Source organism: Diuraphis noxia, unplaced genomic scaffold (assembly GCF_037042655.1).
Source record: "Diuraphis noxia isolate RWA-SAM2 unplaced genomic scaffold, SU_Dnox_SAM2 contig0001, whole genome shotgun sequence".
In the NCBI taxonomy this organism is placed as follows: domain Eukaryota; kingdom Metazoa; phylum Arthropoda; class Insecta; order Hemiptera; family Aphididae; genus Diuraphis; species Diuraphis noxia.
The window spans coordinates 74,108,471-74,132,378 of record NW_028301711.1 but is presented as its reverse complement, the minus strand read 5'-3'; the positions used below and the strand labels follow the sequence as shown (position 1 = coordinate 74,132,378).

The following is a 23,908-nucleotide window of genomic DNA, read 5'->3' as shown; positions in this document are numbered from 1 at the left end:
GCCCCAGGGTCACTTATACATATCTACGTGTATATGCGTGTTTAGATGTCTCAGCGGGACGTCAGTACATAGCAATTGTATGGATTTTAGATTTCCTTTAAAAAATGCTGAAAGAAACCAACTTTGGTTAAATGCTGTTGGGCGTAAAGGATTTATTCCAACAAAAAGCAGTGCTATTTGCAGCAGTCATTTTGTAGCATCCGATTTCAAAATAAATACCGTGATATCTAGAACGGCCCCATAAGATTCTCTTAATTACACTATTTACAAAAAAATTTTTAAAGTTAAGGTTAAAATCATTTTCAAAAATGTATTCTTCAGATATCATGAATCCAGTAAGCAAAAGACATAAACTTTCCAAATTAATTTTATTTTCAAATCAGTAATTACTAATTATTATAAAAAATTGTCTAACACTTTATTTTACTGTTTTGTTTTGTAAATAACATTTATTATAATATACATTGAAATGTATAATGTACTTAATAATGTTATCTTGTATGTATTTATTTTCATTATTTGTATAAAATAAAATGTTAAAAAAAGTTAAAATATAATAAAATTACACTGTACATTCTGACTTCTGAGTTTTTATTTTGTTATCAATTTATGATTAAATATTCTTATCGATCATGGGATTTTGTAAACATTGCCCTGTTGGCAAATGGCGGTTGACTTCAATATTACTCTGTAGTCGGCTATCTAGTTGTTTTATATGTCTATGATTCATACTATTCAATAGCTTTTCAGGTACCAACTCATTTCATAAATCAACTTAGCTACTACTCACCTAGCTACAATATTTATAAATTGCATATGGCTATTACACACTGCTTGTACATTAATAGAAAAGAATCCCTTTCTGTTCCGGAATTTCTCTCCAATGTTACTATTGGGTGATTGAAATTTTATGTGCGTACAATCAATTGCACCAATAACTTTCGGAAAATTACGTATTAAAATAAAATCATCTTGAACTAAGTCGATTTCATTTTGTGATCTTGGCATTTTTATATATTTTGGTTTTAGAAATGCAAGAGCTACCATATGAATTTAGATAGTGCACAATGTAGATATAATCGAGTTTTTGCATTACTTAAATGGTTTAAAAATAATATGTAAAAATAATGTGATATACCATTTAATTTTTGTATATAATATTTCTCAAATAAATGTATATTATATTATATAATCGTGTAAAGAGTTTTATTACGCATATTATATCCTTGTGTGTATAACATGTATATACTCCACATCTGGGATTGATGGTTGGTCAGCGTCACACAAACGACCTCGCATTCCATAACACGATTTTAAAAAATAATTTGTAGAATAATATCGTTTCCGTATACGTCGAGTTATTAAAGTCTCCAAGTAGATACATATACATAATATAATGTCTACGAATATTGAGTTATTCACACAAATAATCGTATTCGTTAGCCGCATCTGGACAACCCTACAGGCGGGGTGTAAAATACCATATCATCTGGCGGCGAAGGTCAACCCGCCAGTCACATGTGGTTCGGACAATACATTCCGCTAGCTATACGACGCACAGGATCCGCTTAGCGGACGATCCTTTTCGACTGTAATGCACGTATATGCGTTTATTAATTGCTGTACCAGCTCGATATTGTACACGCCTATAGATTATGGTGGGGATTTCTGCTGATAATAATTTTGGACGCCTGACCGTTGGCCAGTGAATTTTAAATCAGTCGTATTTTCCCAACTATCTGAAGTAGTCCTCAAAATTTCATCTCCTCCGTCATCTAAAGATAGAAATCGTACTACATCACCTGCATACTTATAAAGTGAGTTTATTTCATTTATTTAATAATTATATGCTATCGCATTACACGACTGTTACGTGCATAGTTTAGAGAGAATCATTTGATTCTCAATACAGAATTTTTGTATATGATAGGTAAAATATATATTTTTTTTTTAAATTAAGTTCTGAGTTTATTTATTTAATATTTGCCTTCTGCAATCTTATCACTTAGCATTTTTATTTGATTTCAATAGTCAATATATTTTTTTTTTATTTAGTTACGAATCCATACTCAGCGTACTACCACTAACACCGCCTGCACCACCACATCGTCGATCATCTTCCACGATTCATCTAGCATTCTTCTTATAACACGAGCGAATAAAGTGAGTTAATTTTTATGTTAATAAAATAATAAAATATTTAAAAAAATTTTAAAAAACGCATACGCTTGACAATTCTATCTAACATTTATTTTTTCTGTTCACAGTTTAATACCATGGCAACTTTCTTGAGTGCGTTAAAATCACAGGTGAACTCAGTCAACATGTCAATCGGGGACCTCACGAAGGACGTTCCATACCCCGTGCGCTCTATGAAAGGGGCCGACACCAAATTTGGGACGGCTTTGGCATGCGTATTGGCTGATCCCGCACGAATGGATCATAGCAGGAAAAATGTCTCACTGTCCATGACGTCATTATGCCGCTTATCATTTTACCATTGTTGATAATTATTATTGGAAGTAATGTACTTTAGATAAAACCTAACCAGCATGACATCTGTCCCCCGTGTCTTGTGGTTTTTGCTTAATATAGAACAAAAATACAGCATTATTTAAAACTGTAAACAGTTCAATAATCAATAGTATTTTACTATTTTGTTTGCAGTTTGCACTTCGTTTTTGCAATTTTTTTCTAATATGTATCGTTGTGAATTTTGTGAATCGACGTATGTGTCAGAATCTGGGTTTTATGAACACAGACGTACTAAACATAGTGAATTAATTGTAGCAACTCAAGACTTTACCTACTCAGGAACTTAAACTATCATGGTCTACACTCAATAAAATTTCAAAATATTTAAACTAATTTTAAGCTATTTTAAAATATACATCTTCATTTTTATAAATTAGTTATAAAATTAAAATTATTTTTCATTAAAACAACTATATTTGTATTTAGGAAAAAATATATATAATAAAAAAATACTATAGCATGTAATTAAATTATAATACAAACATTAAATGATTATAAATGTCAATAAAAAAATGTTCACTTGTCAAAAGGCTTGAAAACAAAGTTCCTTGTAAGTTGTTATTATAGCTATTTAAAAATATTTAAGTTGCATACACAACATTTTTTTAAGCATTAATGTTAAAATTTGGATTAAATTAGATAGCTAAATGAAAAATAACAATTTAGTTATTTGATTGAAATTTAAAAATATTATTCATGGGTAATTTTAAGAAACTTTTAAATACCAATATAAATAGGATTATATTTTACACACACAATGGCATTATAATTAATAACAATTAATTCAACCTATGCTGTATATTCAGAACTTGTATTTAGTATTGTTTTGTTTTTAATTATGTTACACTAATAAGTCTCAGTACCTAGGTATTATTATAAAAACAAATCACCCAACATCCAACCACCCGCCAAATGTATGTGTTGCTTCAGCAGCACATATACCATAGAATAGACGCCACTGGTATTACTTATTACATAGTTTTCTTCCGACTGTCTTTAATTTTAATTAATGAAGATTGTAAAGGTCCAGATACGTACAGAAGGTGTTCGGCCCAGTGGAAATAAGGGGTACATGTAATTAGAGAAAATAGGAACTTAAAAATAAAATATTAAAACTTAAAATATTTATTACTTAAAATATTTTTATAAAAATTAAGAGGTATCCTATTATCTCTCTATTCAAGCCGCAAGTAGGTACTGTTTTTTAAGTATATTTACTAAGGAATAATAAGTAGGTATTTAAAAACAATATAATTAGTTGTCAATAATATTAAAAACATTACCAATAAATTCTCTGCAGCTGTACTTGTTTGATCACCCTAAAATTTAAACAAATATATACCTAACTAAATAAATATATTAAGTTTTAAATAGAAGTACCACTGAACTAGGCTGAATAAAATTTTTCATTTTCTTTATTATTTATTAAGGACAACTTGCATTTATAACCATTCCATATTAAAAATTACCTATAATACCTTTACATAGATTTATTCATTTAATCATTATTATTTTATTTTAGTTTAAAGCTTAAAATTTACATGGTTCAGCCAGGCTGTAGGCTATTCTCACTGTCCCACCTGGCCTGTCCGCCTCTGCTTATAGATATAGGTAGTATAAAAAAACTGCTGTCTTCAGTTTTTTGTTTTAAACATTATACTTATTATTTTTTTTATTATTTAAAAGTTGGTACTTTCTATTGTTTTAAATAGATAAACCAAAATTATATATCAGCTACCTTTATTAAATAATTTCTTATTTAGACAGAAAAAAAAACTTACTATTCGCGTTTTGTAATGCGTTTTGTTAACTTTTGTATAATATATTAATATGGTTGTCTACTGTTATCAACAATGGTAAAATGATAAGCGGCATAATGACGTCATGGACAGTGAGACATTTTTCCTGCTATGATCCATTCGTGATCCCGCGGGTACGGGCACGATTAACGTGTTCTTGCCGAAGACTATGCGGACGACGGACGTGGACATGACAGAGTATAATCTGGGTGCGGTGCCAGCGGTCAGCCTCATTTATCGAGGGATGAATAAGAGGAGTTTCATCATAGACTTTGAATAAATTCCCTCCCTTGTATATAATTATTGATAATATTATTTTTATGTTTTAATATTTTCAATAAAAATGTTTAAAAATATGTTCTTTTTTACATTTTATCTCGACCCTATAATGTTGATAATAATAATAATATTGGTATATTTTACGCATTTAATGAGTCGTATAAAATAATTATATATATATATTACCAGATATATAAATATGTATAAAATTATTCTCGCCGAGATGGGCCAGTTTTAAAAAAAATATTTTATTTAATAATATCGATACGCATTTAAGGAGTCGTATAATATTTGCATATAATAATAATCTTACGGAGCACGCAATATTGTTTTTGCAGCCTCGGTGACATAATAATAATAATAATTAGTATTCTACAGAATAATAATAAAAAAAAAAAAATTCAGTATATATATAATAATAATAATAATATTTTATTCACGCTAAATTATTTTACATTAAATATCTACAATTGGATATAATTTTCTTCTTCCAATGGACTTTGCGGTATACGCGTTCGTCGTAACCCCACTCGTACTCGCTTAAGTGAAAAGATTGGGCATCGTCTAAAAACATGATTCGAGATTTTTTATAAAGCGATAGTAATTTTATTTATATATATTAATACTCACTTAATATTTTGTCGACCCAGAGTCGACCGGATAACATATTTTGTATTGGCGTCTGATTCGGGTCGGATGGCTTCCAGGGAAGGTGTTGTCCGCATTAAGATGGCGACCTCGAATCGGGTGATGTCCACGGAAAACGTTGGCCAGCATTAAACCCGAGTGAATAACCGGTGTCCGGGCCTCCGTATTCGGCTACACGTAGTGTGTATTCTGCCAGATTGTACGTTTCGGGGAATAATTGCGGTGACTGAAAATAAAATATTAGAGTAGTACAAAATGTTGGTTGAGAAAAAAAAAACGATTTTATTACGAAATTATTTGAAAGATCGGAACCGAGGACGACCGTAAATTTGTATGGTATAAGAAATTGCATGAAAAATAAAAATAACAAAAAATCCGGCACGCAATCCGTCGCGTGTTACAGACGAAGAAAAGGCGAATCATTTCGATCTGCTATTGATTACCGGGAAAGATGGCGAGAATCATTACGCGTATATTTCAAATTTTTCGCGCCTAGCCAGCCCGCAAAAAAATAATCATCAACATCACTTATTTTACTGCAAACGGTGCTTCGCAAGTTTTGAGGACCGCCCATTAAAATATAAATGGCACGGCGAGCGGGCGTTGGCGGAGCATCGCTTGTTGTGTGGCGAGCACAAACCAGTTGTTCCTTTGATGCCGAAAGGGGGATACATTGAAATTCGAGGCGTGGTGTAAGACGGAGCGGTTGCACGATGCGGGCCCACGGTATCGCGGGCCGCTGGGTCACGCGGTGCGGGCGGGAGGTGTGGGGGATGGCGTGGGCCGGTGTCCAGGCGTCTTTGACGTGGGCAGTACAGGAAGGAGGTGGGGGGGGGGGGGTGGCGCAGAGTGTCGCAGACGGGTAGTGATTGGGGTTGGGAGGTGGTGCAGGGTGGCGCAGATGGGTGTGGGTGGTGGTGGGGGGCGGCGCAAGGTGGCGCAGAGTGGCGCTGATGGGTTGGCGGGGGGTGAAGCGGGGGGTCACTCGGAGCGGCCTTTCTACCCTACTAACGCACAATTGCACAAGTCACACGTAATCTTGGCGTCATGCACACGACAATCCTCAACACTCATAATAATCGACATTTGTATCGACATTTGTTAATGTCATATAAACATTAATAGGTGTTACATTAACAATCAACTGCTCTGAATCCGAATAATTTATACTATTTTAATTTAATGTATTCTATGCTAGTTATTATAACAAAATTGTGTCTGAATGGACAATGAAATAGTATTATTTCAACAGCATCATATTACTACTGTAAATCTTAATATAGTTCAAACAACCTCGATTGGAAAATTAAAACCATACTATCAACTAACTGAATAAATAAACAAAAAAATTCAGTTTGAGTATAATATGTGTAGTTTTGACATTCAATTAGTTGAATATTAAGTATAAAACTTATGCGAAATGCGTAATATACAATCTGTTACTTTAAACACAATAGACTGATTCAATTCAACAATAAATATTGTTATATTTTTATATTTTAAGACTTGGTGTTGTTAATTTAACATCAAATAGTTTTAATTTAATTGGTTAATTTGTAACCTAACCATAATTATAATGAGGGCTGTGGTGACTAGCGAGTGATAAAATTAGATATTATATAGTACCTATTTATTTCCATCACGTATATTTTACGAAAGTGTTATTAATAGTTTTTAATGTTTACATTCATTATTATTATTTTACAATATAACATTTGTGCCATGAGATTAAATAGTTGCAACGACGCCACGAAGGTAATACAGTACGAATGAGTGTTGACGCCGACAACAACGAACAACGGTTTACAGTTTTATTTCATATTTTCATGTGTTTTTAATTATGTCCACTGTTCAAAGTATTTTTCAGGTAAGTGTTACACTTATCTACATATTCAAATGCTATAAGTGTACCTATAGTGTTATTCAGATTATCTACTCTGATAGTCTGATGGAAGCATATAAACTTATGTATTTTATGTTTCTGCGAATTATATTAAGTAAAAATTTCTATACTATAGTTTAGATAAATTTACATATTTTTGGTTTAGTACATAAATCTAATATACATATATGTAAGGTATTACTTATTACTTATTAGTTATTAAGCATCTCACTATAAACCCAATAATTTTCAATGAAATAAATCTTTAATATAAATACATTATAGTGCGGCCAGCGAAACTAGAAGCTTGACGGTTACGCGCCCTATCGGCCGTTTTCGTGTAGACCAGGGGTTCTAAATATGTTGGTTGTTTGTGCAGCTGCGCGATCTTTTTTTCGAAATGAATATAGTGAATATGTTAATTTTTTATAGGTTGTAGTTTGGCTCATGAAAGTGGTTCTCATTCTATTGTAAATAATCAGTAAAATGCGTTGCTAGGTAGTCTTGAGATTATAGTTTACGATACGTATTATAATTGAAATACAATTTGGAGGGAAATATACAATACACTACAACGTTGGGTACTACGTATAATGGTCAACTATTGTGTGACCGTTGCATACCGAACCCCTGTAGATTTTAATACAGACCTCTAGTCATTAAACCATCTGCTGTATGACCTTTATGTTAGTCACTGGACATCTTTGCTTCGTGTAACGTGTATTTTGTGTGTGCTGGTTGTTATAATTTGAACTGAGTTTGTTACGAATTTCTTGCTGTTTATTTGTACATTTTTGTTTTTTTTGCGGTTTTTCACTATTTTTGTGCATTTATTGTTCAACAGAAATGTCGATCCGGCCAGATATACATTCTCAAACCAAAAAAACTATATACAACGTATACAATTATTTTAAAATGTTGGCCAGTAAAAAAGACCAACCGGAAGTGGCAGGTTTTTTCCGATTATGTCAAGAGCGTACGGCAGATGCTTGCGGGGTAAGTCGGTCTACTGTACAGAATATTTGTAAGGAAAGCAAAACCATATCTCTTGGTGTTGAAGAAGAGTTAGGTGTCGGAAGTTCAACCGATATAAAATTTCGATCACCTAGAAAACTTTACAGTCGTAACAAACCTGTCACTGATCTTGACGATTTTGACAGTGAAGTGGTCAGAAGGGTGGTACACAGCTTTTATGACAAGGGAGAATTTCCAACAAGTGCAAAAATTTTAGCAGCATTGCGGAAAAAAACTGATTACCGGGGGTCGAAATCATCAGTAAAAATCATTTTGAAAAACTGAATTTTAAGTATAAACGGTGTAATGACGGTCGCAAATTTCTTATGGAACGGTCGGACATAGTAGCTGCGCGCGTAAAATTTTTACGTAGAATGAACGAGCTTCGTATAAATGGTGATACTCGGCCAATAGTATATTTAGACGAGACCTGGGTAAACCAAAATCATACTCGGGGATATATTTGGCAAAACCACGATAATACAGAGGGCTTAAAAGTACCTACAGGGAAAGGCAGTCGCCTTATAATTTGTCGCGCTGGGTCTCCTTCCTTTGGTTTTGAAAAAAGGTGCAAAATTAATTTTTCGTTGTAACTCTGGCAATACCAAAGATTATCATTCACAGATGAATGCTACCATCTTTGAAAATTGGTATTTGCAAATGTTAATGAACTTGGAAGAGCCCAGCTTTGTTATGGACAACGCGTCATATCATTCTGCATTACTCGAGGACTACCCGAAATCAAATAGTAGGAAGGCGGATGTACAACAATGGTTGCGGGAAAAAAATATAGACTTTTCTCCCGTAGAAACTCTTGACGAATTACGAGCGAAAGTCAAACTTGCGATGCCACGTGGAAAAATTTATAAGTTGGATCAATTGACAAACCAAATTGGACATGAAGTGGTAAGACTTCCACCTTACCACTGTCAATATAATCCCATAGAATTAATTTAAATGGAGAATGGCTGAAAAAAACTCAACATTTAAAATTGCTGATGTTATGGCACTTGTCCATAAAGAAATTGACGCGGTAACTGCTGATGATTGGGCCAAATGTGGAGAACATTGTGTGAAAATTCAAGAAGAAGATTTCTATAAAGCAGGACTGAGGGACGAAATATTAGAGCCGATTATATTAACAATTTATCCAGATGACAGCAGTTCGAGCGACGACGACGACGACGATGCATAGTTTTATAATTATTTTTAAAATTCGAAAACTATGTAAATATTTTAAATGTTAGTATTATTATTTTATGTTTGATTATGTGATAATAAATAAATAAAAAATGTGTATTACAAAATTATAAAATGTTATGTCTTTATAGTAAAGGCCCGTTTCATAGCCACACGTAAGAATATACGATACGCGCGCGTACCGTACGAGTAGCTGTGAAACAGGTCTATACAACAAGTGTATAAGTGGTTTGAAATTATTTTACGCGGGAAAGCATTCTTCGTAGCCCTAATGAAAAACAGCAGCTAGGGAGCGTGACAGTCAAGCTTCTAGTTTCGCTGGCCGCACTATAGGCAGTGTTGCCAGGTCTGGGGATTAATCCTCAATCTGGAGATTTTACAGGTGTTTGAGGAAAACGTTGAGGATTTCTATAATCTGAGGATTTTCTGGTGAATTTGATTAATAAGGTGTATAAATTCTTTTTTTTACCAAATTTTTTTTAAATTTACATCCATATATTTATTATTATAGTATTGTTATAATATTTATATTATTAGTATAATGATAGTGGCTCGATAATTATTACTAGATAAGCAGTTATAAGTTATAGTTTATCAGTTATAGTTTGTGCTTACCAGTTACCACAAGTTCTTTAATCGTATATTATGTGATACAATCATTGAACTCTATATGATAACATAAAGTTATCATAATATTATATACTATGTAGTATTCAATGGGTACAGCCACAGATACATATATATATTTTATATATTTTATTCATTTTAGGTATCTATGATTTTATTGCTAACATTTATCATGAATCATTATAGATAAAAATAAAAGTTTTAATTTACACTATGTACACTGTACATTGTACACTAAAATACTAAATGTCTTGTAGTATTGTAGCTACATAGTACATACAGATAGGCTTAACCAAGTATTTTATTTAACTTTTTTAATTTAATTTTTTAAATCTAAACAAATATGAATTCTGATGATTCTGACACTGACGGAAGCCAACATAATCAATCAAGATTTGGGCCAAAAAAAAAATCGTATTCCCACAAATTTTGTAGTGAATGGCTGAAAGATAAAAATTTTCGTTTATGGCTTGCACCTAGCAAAAAATCTCAGCTTCATTTTCATTGCAAATTTTGCAATGATGATAATAAAGGTGGTAAATTTGCGGTCCGTAAACATATGAACACTTCTAAGCATCAACGGGCAGCAAAGTCAATACAAAATGTGCATTCCATCGAATCACATCTTGGCAAAGCTACTACAATAGAAAAAAAAACTAAAGAGGCTGAAATGAGAATTTCAATGTTCATATCAGAACACAATATTTCCTTTAGAACTTCAGACCATCTCGTTCAATTAATCAAATCTATAGACTCAGATGCGGTAAGTAAAATATCATGTAATAGAACTAAGGCTACTGCTATTGTAAACAATGTACTTGGTGCTTCAAGTTTTGAAAATCTTATTGACAAAATAAGACATCAAAAGTTTACAATGTTGATTGATGAATCAACTGACAAGTCAGCCTCAAAAAATTTGGCTGTAGTCGTTCGTTTATTAGATTTCAATAATTATATTGTAAGAGATCAATATTTAAGTTTGATTGAAATACGTGATGGAAGCGCTCTTGGAATATACAATGCTATCATAAATTTTTTCAATAAACACTCAGTGCATTATAAAAATAATCTTGTCGGGTTTGCTGCAGATGGAGCCAGCACCATGTTTGGAAGGCACCATTCTGTCAAAACATTGTTGAAAAATGATATTCCTAATTTGTACACTATGAAATGCATTTGTCACTCACTAGCATTAGTTGCTTCGTATGCAACACAAAAAATTCCTGATGAAATAGAAAAAACGGTTAGAGAAATTTATACATATTTTATGTACAGTTTTAAGAGACAAACAGAATATGAAGAATTTCAAAGTTTTTGTGAAATTAAACCTCATAAAATATTGAAACCATGTCAGACAAGATGGTTGTCTTTACATGTATGCATTCAAAGAATATTAGAATAATTGCCAGCACTTAAGTTATATTTTCAAAGCGAAAACAATGATAATAAAGCAAATGAAATTTTCAAATATATTAATGATCCTCATTTTGAACTTTATATGAGTTTTTAGATCTTGTTTTACCATTGTTGACCTCCTTAAATATCTTATTTCAAAATGAACAGCCTCAAATTCATAAACTATACTCTAAAATGTCTATGACGTACAAAACTATATTGGAATGTTACATAAAACCTGATTATCTAAGAACTACTGATCTAGAAAAAGTGCAGTACAGAGTACCTGAAAATTTTGTAAAACCTGAAGACATTTATATTGGAGGAAAATGTATGGCTCTAATTAGAAACAACTCTATATGTAAGTTATCACATACTGAAAAATCTGTATTCATCAACAACTGCTTAAACTTCTTTGTAGAATGTGCACACCAACTTTTCCAAAGATTTCCTTTTCATTCAAACGAAGTCAAGTGTTTAAAATCCCTAAGTTTTCTTGATCCTCGAAATATAAATAATGTAATATCAATTGGACCAGCAGCTCAATATTTTGAATCAGTTTTAGAACTAAATTTAAATGATTTGGACCGTGAATGGAGATTGTTAAGAAATATTGATATTAATTTTGAATTGGAAATAATAGCATTTTGGAGGATAGTTAATAATTTAAAAGATCCTGAAGGTAATAACTCATTTCCTTTAGTAATGAAGTTAGTTAACTTTTTAATTATACTACCACATAGTAGTGCATGTGTTGAAAGAATTTTTTCATCAATCAATTTGAACAAAACCAAAATAAGGAACAAACTATCTATAAATTCTTTATCTGGTATATTGCATTCTAAAAACATGTTGAATAATCAACAAAAATCTTGTTATAATTTTGATATAGGCAATAAAATGATGATGAAACATAATAACTCAATGTATTAAGAATGTATTATATTTTGTTGAAACGTGTTAAAATATTGTTACTTTTATATTTATTATTTTGTTTGACAACAGAAGGGATTAGTTGTTTTTTGTTTTATTTCTATGCTAATTACTAATTAGTACTTTAATAATTATATCATACTTGTGATAAAAAGAATATTATTAAGACTGTATTATTAGTTGAAACTTTTTAAAATTGTTACTTTTATATTTATTATTTTGTTTGACAACAGAAGGGATTAGTTGTTTTTTGTTTTATTTCTATGCTAATTACTAATTAGTACTTTAATAATTATATCATACTTGTGATAAAAAGAATATTATTAAGACTGTATTATTTGCTGAAACATTTTAAAATTGTTACTATTATATTTAATATTTTGTTTGACAACAGAAGGGATTAGTTGTTTTTTGTTTTGTTTCTATGCTAATTACTAATTAGTACATTAATATTTATATCATACTTGTGATAAAAAGAATATTATTAAGACTGTATTATTTGTTGAAACTTTTTAAAATTGTTACTATTATATTTAATATTTTGTTTGACAACCAGACAGCACAAGGGATTAGTTGCTTTATTTGTATGTTTAAAAGATTAATAAATTAATTTATAGTATTTGCTTTAAGCTATTTGTTTTTTTTTTCGGACCATTGAGGACATTGGACAGGTTAATTTGATTTAAAAGTTAAAACCTTAGATCATATTATACTACTACTATTAATACTATTTAATACTATTAGTTCTTTAGTTCATGCCATTCGTGGTTTTATCTTTATTCTATGGTTTTATACACCTTATTAATTTTATCAAGTTTTATTATGGTGTTATCAGTTTATCACCGAATAATGTATTGCGCATTTGTGCTCAATATTGTACAATATTTTTCTGCAGGAGAAAATACGTTAAGAGTTTACTGATTACGACACGACAATTTTTTTACAAGAATATTGTTAAAATAAATAAATGATTATAGATTAGCGAAGACCGAGCGAAGCGAGGTCTGAGTAATTAAAAAAAAACTGGGTAAAAATCGAATGAAATCGAAACTTTTAAAAAATGAAATCGAAACATTTGCAAATTTGACCTGGCAACACTGACTATAGGTACATTTATAAGATTTTACTCAGACATCACCAATAGATTCAACATATTTAAATTTAGCTCTTCAGCCCAAATTTGAATCATACAAATCTTTAAATAGGAATATTCAAGGACCTATAATAATTTTTTAGAACTAACTTAAGTAACAGTTTTATTTATTACAATATCATTCATTTGTTATCATAATAGACATTGTTAGAACTATTACATTCAACAAACGACGGCCGATATATCTTGGCCGATTCAGAAAAAAATAATGATAGTTTGTTAGATAACGCTCAAAACACACTTACCAAGCTTTTAATTAATTATTTATTTCAGGAAAAATGCAAGTAGGTATACAACACTTCTGGTAGAGTTAGGATTTTAAATTTAAATGAAAATTACCTTTCTTTATGATATATTTATTATTTATACTATTCAAATTAAAACATTTATTTCATACAGTACCTACTTACTTTTAATCTATGATAAAATATAAATGTTTATACCTATAACACGAATTCTATCATAAATAAGTAGTGTTAGTAATTTCAAGTACCACCATAGAGTATAGCCATACAGCCATACGACTATCAGACTATGTATAAATATAATTTCTTGAGTTATAAATTAATAGTTAGGTATAGTAAAATGTATATGTATACTTGTTAGTTCACAAGATTATTACAATAAGATTTTTATAGGGGTTCTGACTTATACTTCCAAAAGATTTCTAAACTAATTGTTGAAGTATTTCCTCAGGAAAAAGAAGTAAGTATAGTTGCATAATTTTATACTTATTTATATAATTTATAATAAATACATATGTTACAACCTAGTAAAATTCCTTTAATATTTCAAAAATAAGTTAGTCAAATATAAATCCATTTTACACACTGTATAAAATAAATTACTTTGCATAATGTTTTCAAACAACAACTAGTGATTAGAATCAACTCAAGTTTTTATTTGTTTATAGAGAGTATATTTTATTCCATCGAAATCTGAAGGGACTCACCAAGTTCATGCCAAAGGGAAGCTCATCGAAAGATGGAAAAATGTTGCGAGAAGGCTTAGAAGTGTAGGTGCAATCGAACTTGGCAGAAAAAAAGTACTTTTACTTCTTTTGAACCAGCTGAAGTATTTCAAGCTAATAGATTAAATATATACACATGTATTTTAATTATATCGACCACACGACGCGGTAATAACGCACGCGGCAAACTATATAATTTTTCCGATTTGAAAATTTTGAATTTAAAAAAAACGTAAAAAATGTTCGATTTTGAAAAATTAATAATCGAAGTTCAGTCAAGACCATGTTTATGGGATATTGGCTCAAACGATTACCATGACAAGCCAATGAAAATGTTGGCATGGAATTCTGTGGCTGCCGCTTTAAACAAAAATTGGGAAGAACTTTCAACGGCTCAAAAGGAGGAAAAAGGTAACATTTTTTTATTAATATGAATAAAAACGAATATTATAAAAAACAGTTAATATACATACGTAATTATACATATTTTATAATGTTAATGTTCCAAAATACAATATACATACCTAAATAAATAAAAATTAATTAAACCACCAGAAATTATTAATTTTAATAAGTATTAAAATATCTACGTTTGTAGATGTTATCATTTTAGTTTTTATATTTTGTTATATTGGAATGGTACGGATCCTGCTCCCATGAAATACTCTGCGTAAAAATCTCTAACCTCAATTCCTTGAGATCGTACTCCCGGTCCTCTATTAGGTAAACCATCTACCAAATAGCTTGTATCCATGTCCTCGAAATTATACCCATCTCGTTTGCGGACAAAGTTGTGTAATATACAACAAGCTTTTATGATGTCGTCCGCAAAATCTGGTTCAACCAATAGAGGCGTATGTAATACTCTCCACTTATTTGAAAGTACGCCAAATGCACATTCAACCGTCCTTCTTGCTCTTGAAAGTCTATAATTGAATATACGACGACTATTTGTAAGCCCACGACCTGGATATGGTCTCAGTAAATTTTTGTGCAGCGCAAAAGCTTCATCAGCAACAAAAACGTAAGGCTGAGGAGAGTCATCGGTATTTGGTAAGCACTTAGGTTAAGGAATATTAAGCTGATTGGCATACAATTTTTTTCCAAATGGACATTGCTTAAATACATTCGAATCAGATTCTCGTCCAAATGCCCCAACATCAATACACACAAAACTTAAATTTGAATCTACTACAGCCATAAGGATAATAGAATAATACTTCTTATAATTGAAAAAATATGAACCTGAGTTTTATGGATTCTTACACCTTATGTGTTTCCCATCGATACTCCCGAGACAATTAGGAAAGTTCGTACTTCTATAAAAATGTTCTGATATATCAAGCCATTGTTCCATAGTCGGTGGAGACATTTCTGTCGGTTGTAATACTTTCCAACAAATTTGATATGTATCTTTGACAATTTGTGCAACTGTACTCTTCCCAATATTAAAATCAAATTGCAAAGCTTTAAAACAAGTTCCAGTTGACAGATATCTAACAATAAATTTTAAAATGTATTAGTATGATGAGCGTATTAAATTTTTTATTTTAGCAAAGGATTTAAAGGAAAAAAAATGGAGACACGTACGCGATAATTACATGAAGTATATAAACCAGGAGAAAAATATTAAGAGTGGTTCTGGTGCTACAAAAAGAAAAAAATACCACTTCGCTGATATGTTATCGTTTTTGAAACCAAATTTAGATAGAAGAAGGTAAATTTAACATAATTATAATATTATGTAAAACTAGATTTAAAAATTGACTATTTAGAATTGTACAAAAAAATGCATATCATATTTAAATTTTTGATTCTTATGAATGTATTAATTTTACAATTATGTAAAATATTCTTTTTATATGTGCCACATTTTGCTTTTTTGGGACAGTAAAAATGCTTAACATTCAACAGCATCTTTTCTGGCATGAAAGTGAATTCAGTTGGTATTTTGGGGGGTCAACAATAAAAATTTCCAAAAAGTATTCAAAAGCGTTAGGAAAAACCGAAAATAGGCAAACCAGTTTTCAATTTTATTTTATAGCGTAATAAAAAAGCCGGTAAGCGTGAATCCACAATATTTTGAGCGTCTGAACTCTGAAGTTAAAATGTTGACAAAATTCAGCAAATTCACGAATATTAGCAAATTATTTTGAGTTAGAAATTCATAAAAACTTTTCTATGTATATCTAAGATTTGAAATTTTTATACAAAAGCTCCCTTAAGTTTTCCTACATTTACCAAAAAAAAAAGTTAAATTAATTTTTAGCGAGAGTTTGACGTTAGAAATTGGGCACTGGACACTGGACCCGTCGACTAACAAATTGTCGTAGATATACAATGATTTTCTTATTTGTTATTATTTGAAAACTATTAAGTTTTAGGTACTTGAAATTTAAATAATTAATTAATTAATTTAAATAATTTTGACTAACGATTTTTAATTTTTTTTAGCTACAATAAGAACAACTCATAAGGAACCTTGTATTAAATTTTCATGTTTTTTTTCAGTGGTCTATAAATAACTCAAAAAAAGTAAAAAAATTTTGAAAATTAAACAGTAAATAGATAACACTAACATAAACATTTGGTGAAAATTTCAAGTATTTACAGTGATTATTTTTTGAATTACAACCATATAAAAAAATCGATTAGGTCGAAAAGTGGGTTAGCGTAAAAATTCCCTTTCTGTTTTTCTGTAATTTTTTTTTTGTTTTTCTCGATTTTTTTGAAAACTGTTGGAAAATGTTTACTTTTGACCTCTATAATTCACTAAGGATATTCACTTTTACATCAGAAACCACCCCTAAAGTTTGAAATCGAAGCATTATTTCGACTAGTTATGCTGTACACAGGCACAAAATAAAAACATCATTGTAAAATCAATACATTCATCACTCCGTTCAGAATCTAAAATGAATACTACACATAATTTTAAAATCAATACATTAATCCAACATTTTATATTATATGTTTAGTGTAAGCGTCTATAAATATTTTAAAATCATAAAATTAAAAATATTAATCAGAACTAAAGTTATTTAATTTTTCAGGTCTTTCTTTTAAACTGTATACCTTCAAATTTAATTTATATATTTATTTAGGTATAATACGTATGTACTTTATGTGTAAAATAATATGAAACATTTTATCTGAACATTGTTTTGGTTTGAAATATTAAAATATTAATTTTATTTTTTGCATCAGTTGTTGATATGAAATTATATTTTTTTTTTTACTGTACTATTTTATTTTTATAATTGCCTAACTAAATATTTAAAAATTTTATTTATTTGAATAGTACATCGGGAAATTTTATAAGCGACACACAAACTGACCAACAAGTTTCGGATACAGATGATCCAGATGAAGATCATAATAATACATTATTGGACACATCACAGCAACTAGATACGTCGATCATAAGCCCACAGAACACCCCACCCAGTACTTCGAAAAAAAATCAAAAAAATCCGAAAATGACTATTTTTCAAAGCAAACTTTTAAACCATCTGGAAAAACAAGAAACCACTGACGCAGATGAACATTTTTTAAAATCTTTACTTCCTGAAGTAAAGAAATTAAATGATAGCAAAAAATTGGAATTTAAAATATACGTACTTAATTTTTTTTCAAAAGAATCTCGTCCACAAAATAACTATTCACATCCAACTTCAGTATTTCATCAACAGAATAATGCTCCATATTTTTATCCTGGGTATTTAAATTCGTTGAAGTCGTCTTCTTCAATCTCATACCAACATCAACAAGCATCTCCCTCACAAAGTTCAATAGATACTCTACACCATCATAACATATATTCTGAACCAATTCCTGCATATCAATATTCTCAACTGCCTTCTACTGAACGCATCCCACCTAACCAACTAAAGCCACAACAATTTCCTCAACATAATCCCCATGATGATAACCAACAAATTTAAAATATATTAATAAATATATTTTTTAAAAGTGATAATAATTTTATTTTATTTTTATTTATTTTAAGAAATTTAAAAAAGTTAAACGTTTTTTTTATTGTTATTATATTTGTACGAGTATTTATATTTTGTATTCATTTTACAATTTTTTGTTTTTTAAACAGTTAATACATTTTTTTTGTACTTAGAAGTTAATAAAAAAAGAATACAGTTTTTCATAATGTATCTATAAACAAGTCTTATTTATTTTTTAGTTATTATAAAATATTACAGATAGGCAAACAGTTTAGTATAATAGACGTATAGACGTATAGTACATATTTAGTGATATGTATATGCGTAATCACATTTATGAAATGTTGTCCATATTATAAAAAAATATATAAAATATATTTATTTATAAGTTTTTTTTTTAAAGAATACTTTAATATTTTTAATAACTTTTTTATAATTTCAAACAATTGAAGGTAAATAATACATTTTCTTGACTTACCTTATAGTCACCGTCAGTCTAACCTCCGGACTTAAAGGATTACGCATATTTGTAATTTCTTTAGTTAAAAGTTGACGAAGCTTAGCTAAGAGTTCGTCGAATGATTTAACCGACATTCGATAATACTCAAAAAACTTTTCGGGGTGTTTACGTATATTTTCGTAAAATTCTGAAATTTTTTTATTTTTTTCTCTATCAGAATTTAAGGGGTGTACCCAATATCTTCGTTTTGAAGGAGTAGGTTCATCGAATTCTCCAGCAGCTTCTGCTGCACACAACACTTTTAAAATTGTTTTATTGGACATAGTATCGACTATCGACCTCGCGATACTAAGTCTAGATTGAAACTAAATTAATTTTTCATTCTAAATTAATTTTGAGTTCCCAAGTTTAGACTTAGAAAATTTTAAAAATATACCTAACGCATCCGGTCACAACGCAATGCAACGCATCGTGTGGCCCGATATGTCATTGCGGCGTCACCGCAATTTATTTTGACGCATGCGGCAATAACGCATCGTGTGGCCCGAGCCTAAGAGACATTAGTAAATAACAATAAAAAAAAAAAATAATAAAATAATCATTATATATATCTTAAAATATAACGCTGATATAAATTAAGATTATGTAAGTTTTACTGATACAATTATATAATATGTAATAATTTATATTATAGGAATTAATTATATATAATTATTATATTGTTATTAAGTTAGTTTGTAGCAGCATGTAAGAATATTAACCTTAACTATTATAATAAGAATAGGCCACCTAACCTAACACAGTAAAAAAAAAAATATACATAAAATTAGCTTTACTTACTCTAAAAAGATTATAATTGCTTTTAATGCCATTATCATGTGTAATAATATGATGTATGATTTATAAACACTTATCGCTTATTAACAACTTATTGTATTTTAATAAAATATAATACTAACAAAAACATAATTACAGTAAATTCAGAGATCAAGGTGACAACATATTATCACATACTATCTAGGCATAATAACTATAAAAACAAAATAATATTAATAAAAATAATAATAATAATAATAATTAAGTGCACAATAAAAGATGCCTCCAATCCATATAAAGTATATACTCACTTACATCTGTAGTATAAAGATGTACATATCCCATACAAACTTTCATAGCTTATGACTGTTGGGGCCCACAAATAAACATTAGTGCTTTTAACAGCATAAACGTAGATCTTTTCGAAACTCCGAAACCTAAAGAAATCGAATCACTACCAAAAATGAAATTACTAAAAAAATTAGAAATACATATACAATATTTTAAGTTATGCTTCATTTCCGTAGACTACTTGATAATAAGATGCTCCACATTCGAAGACGGCCAAATGGTAGATGGAGGTTATCATTCAGAAATTATCGAATTAGGACATGCTCGATATGATAGCTTACATAAAAAAATTAATTTATCAAACCCCATTCGGAGGCATAATATCAGGCAGACGAATAAACGAAACATTCATCACTTCACATACAAGTAGGGAATATTAGATAAGTATGGCAATTACTAAGGTACCACTTTCACTAATTCTAAGGGTACATGTAACAATGTCATAGTGCAAGCTAAATATAAAATTCATTTATCCAAGGGTATACCGTTAGCAAATAATAAAGAAAACATATTAATCTTACCGAAGGGTTCTAGATTAAAATTATCTGATTCATATGGACTCGACTAATATAAAGGGGAAGTAATTTGAAGGAACGAAAAGTCAGACTCTAGTATCACTGAATACGACGTGTTATATGATGGAACAGCCTCCATAGTTACATCCGTAGGTTAGAATAACCACAAAATCAAAACTTACATTTTAGAGACCACATACAATGCATTTGCATTAAAAAAGACATCTATAGCATTTGCTTGCAATATACCAGTTATTCAAACCGAGAACAATCAATTACTTATATTATCTAATCCGATGTATGTAAACATCTTTTCAACTAAAAAAATTTAACTATTTAACACTGACCTACTGTCATATATGAATACAAAATTTGTTTATTTCGAATACACCATAAAAAGAACGGTCACAAATCTTTATGAAGAGTTAACAAAAAAACAATGTAATTTCGAAAGGCAACTCCTATTACAAAAATTAATACTTGCTTCATACAGCTTACCAGAATTCACATACACCATAGGTGAAGGACCAGGTTTAGTAGCCGTTAAGAATGGCTAATTTATTTACAAAAAATGTAAGCCCGTAAATGTGGATATGTCGGTACAAACTTCATGCTTCAACGAACTTCCGGTATTATTCAATAACAAAACATTTTTCATGACTCCGAAAACTCATATACTACAGACTTATGACACTCAAATAGACTGTAAAGAATATTTACCCCCTGCTTTTCAAAAAAATGGAAAATGGTTTTCCGTAACACCAAAACCACACAAGATGAATAATCCACAATTGCGAAAACCTGACACCACTCTTACTTGGTCTTACGAAAGTTCAGACAACTTCATGACGGCAGGCATATATACAACTGACATAATAAAGGCACTACAAAATCATTTAATGTTTTCTCAAGAATCTGAGACAGTTCAATGAAATTTAATTAGACAAATATTAGGTTACAGTGTGATAGATTAGGGCATTAATGTTAAAAACCTAATCGATGAACAGACCATAAGCAAATTAGTCCATAAAAAATTACATAAAATATGGGGCTGGTTTACGAGTTTTGGAAATATAATGTCAGGCGCGTTAGGTTTGGTCATCTTTTTTAATATGGTTGTAACTTTCATAAACACTGGACTATAATATATATCATAATAATACAATACATTTGGGTGAAGCTTCAAACTAATCGGTGGATTCTTTTCTAACGTAACACACCACTTAATGCACAATAAACATAAAAAACAATATAATTCAAAAAATCTGAGTACAAAATAAGAAAATCGAAGTACTAATAATCTCATACCAGAGAAAACTCACTGTATAAAAAAAAAGTTAGCGCAAGTTATATAATAAATATTTAAAACAAAACTAAAAATAATAGCATAATTGAAGGGCTCTGTGCAATAACCAGATAGCTCCATTTTTAACGAAATTAGTATTATCATGATTTCAAATCGAAAAAATTATTATCAGATTTTCTGTGCAAGAACGAGATAAATCCGACTATCCGTATAGAAATTATAATGGTTTTGGAGCCACCTGGTTTTTTGATTTCAGGCGAAAAACCAGACAACTCCGGGGCTGTCTTAGTTTTGCCGTGAATATTGCCTATACTGTATTTAACACGTGCATCGCATATTATGCTATTATCAATGTTCAGTTTTGATAACAGTAATATTGTTAAATTTAAATTATTTACCTGTTTGAATAATCAATAGTAATGTACTAATAATGTTGTCTATACGGTTGTAGTCTAGTAGACTCTAGTCTGATCTTAGTAGTTTGTTTTATATTAATTGTTTTATTTTATTATATAAAATATATAACGAGGAAGTTTAATATGTACGCTAAAAGAAAACTCATATATGATGGACTTGATGAGTCGTTTTCAGAATCAGAATCAGAATTTGATGATGATAATATAGATCCCGATTTTGTTATTGAGAAACAGACACCAGAAGCCGATGATATTTTAGACGGTATTCTTGCTTTTGAGACTGACTCAGAGTGTGAACAAGTTCAACAAGTTAAGGGTAATTTGGATAGTCCTAATATTATCGAAGCATCTGATGATGAGACAGATATTTTTGTAGGACCTTCAAGTTCCACTGCAACAAAAAGAAGTGGCCCAGTAAATTGGAAGTGCAATAAAGAAAAAAAATTACGAACTGAAGGTAAGGAATTTGTCAGTAACACTACAAATAAATTAATTAAAGAAAGAACAACAGGCTTAGATTGTAAATGTGCCTATCAATGCTATTCCAAAATAAATGATGATGAAAAGAAACTTATTATCAATATGTTTAACTCAATTAACAGCAAGGAAAAACAAGACACTTTTTTGTGTGGTCTTATAAGTGTTAATACCGTTGTAAGGCGTAGACCAAAATCGGGCCTTGGTAAAAGTAGGTCTTGTTCCTGCAAATATAAGATACGTCTTGATACTAAAGAAGTTATTGTTTGCAAAAAATCGTTTTGTAGACTATTTGGCATAGGCAAATCTAGAGTGGAACGACTTCTAAATAAAATAAAATCTAATGAGCCTAGTCCAGTTGATTTGCGTGGGAAACATCACAACCGACCAAACAAATTACCTGAAGATGTTTTGCATAGAGTTCAAACACATATAAAGAGCTTTCCTAGTCGTTCTTCTCATTACAGTAGACATGACAACAATAATATTCGTTATTTACCTTCAGAACTATCTGTGTCCAAAATGTACAAGTTATATTTAGAACTTTATGAACCAGCTGTATATGCTCAATTTCAACGCGGGGAAAAAGGCAAACCTGTTGTCAAATATAAATATTATAATAAATATTTTAATAATAATTTTAATCTAGCCTTTGGATATCCTAGATCTGACAAATATCAGTCCTGTGACAAATATAAGGTTATGATTGATGCAGAAAAAAATTTAGAAGTTAAACATCTACTAGAGCTTGAAAAAGAAATTCACATTAGAAAAGCTGAAGTATTTTATAGTGATATGAAAACCTATCGCATCGAGGCTAAAGAACACAATGAGGTAGAACTTATAACTTTTGATTACCAACAAAACATGCCACTCCCTCATGTGGAATGTGGTGATATTTTCAACAAACGCCAGCTGTGGTTCAACAACTTTTGTATATATTCTGGAAAAACTGGACAATTATTCCACTTCATGTATGATGAAACAATAGCTAAGAAAAGTCAAAATGAAGTGATCAGTTTTATACACTACTATTTCAAACATCTTTTAAAGCCAGGTATAAAAAAAATTATATTTTTACAGATAATTGTAGCGCACAAAATAAAAACAATGCATTATTTCAATATTTAAATACTATTGTTAAATTTAAAATGTTTGGTATTGAACACATCATAC

General features: G+C 30.1%; 3 protein-coding genes and 2 pseudogenes across 3 annotated transcripts; 4 read left to right on the top strand and 1 right to left on the bottom strand.

Annotated features, from left to right (window-relative positions):
• The first annotated feature begins 308 nt into the window (after nt 1–308).
• On the top strand, nt 309–4,614 carry LOC149061664 (uncharacterized). The gene is made up of 4 exons (XM_089215066.1): nt 309–335; nt 2,056–2,163; nt 2,268–2,414; nt 4,501–4,614. Exons 1-4 carry the CDS (start codon nt 309–311, stop codon nt 4,612–4,614), a joined length of 396 nt encoding a protein of 131 aa, XP_089071192.1.
• Nucleotides 4,615–7,989: 3,375 nt separating this feature from the next.
• Nucleotides 7,990–9,352, top strand: LOC149061663 (uncharacterized; annotated as a pseudogene).
• Nucleotides 9,353–14,674: 5,322 nt separating this feature from the next.
• On the top strand, nt 14,675–18,379 carry LOC149061662 (uncharacterized). Its single transcript, XM_089216510.1, has 3 exons — nt 14,675–14,846; nt 15,990–16,152; nt 17,737–18,379. Exons 1-3 carry the CDS (start codon nt 14,675–14,677, stop codon nt 18,377–18,379), a joined length of 978 nt encoding a protein of 325 aa, XP_089072636.1.
• Nucleotides 18,380–18,752: 373 nt separating this feature from the next.
• LOC107172051 (uncharacterized) lies at nt 18,753–19,174 on the bottom strand. The gene has a single exon (XM_089216513.1). It carries the CDS (start codon nt 19,172–19,174, stop codon nt 18,866–18,868), a length of 309 nt encoding a protein of 102 aa, XP_089072639.1. The 3' UTR covers nt 18,753–18,865.
• A 772-nt stretch (nt 19,175–19,946) lies between these two features.
• LOC149061661 (uncharacterized) lies at nt 19,947–21,813 on the top strand (annotated as a pseudogene).
• The last annotated feature ends 2,095 nt before the right edge of the window (nt 21,814–23,908 follow it).

Excerpts from the sequence above, each read along its gene's own strand:
- LOC149061664 (XM_089215066.1), top strand. The coding sequence starts at position 309 with ATGTATTCTTCAGATATCATGAATCCA. Across the intron at positions 2,164-2,267 it reads TTATAACACGAGCGAATAAA|TTTAATACCATGGCAACTTT; the intron begins GTGAGTTAATTT and ends TTCTGTTCACAG. Across the intron at positions 2,415-4,500 it reads TTGGGACGGCTTTGGCATGC|ACTATGCGGACGACGGACGT; the intron begins GTATTGGCTGAT and ends TTCTTGCCGAAG.
- LOC107172051 (XM_089216513.1), bottom strand. The coding sequence starts at position 19,174 with ATGTCCAATAAAACAATTTTAAAAGTGTTGTGTGCAGCAGAAGCTGCT.
- LOC149061662 (XM_089216510.1), top strand. The coding sequence starts at position 14,675 with ATGTTCGATTTTGAAAAATTAATAATCGAAGTTCAGTCAAGACCATGT. Across the intron at positions 14,847-15,989 it reads GGCTCAAAAGGAGGAAAAAG|CAAAGGATTTAAAGGAAAAA; the intron begins GTAACATTTTTT and ends TTTTTATTTTAG. Across the intron at positions 16,153-17,736 it reads CCAAATTTAGATAGAAGAAG|TACATCGGGAAATTTTATAA; the intron begins GTAAATTTAACA and ends TTATTTGAATAG.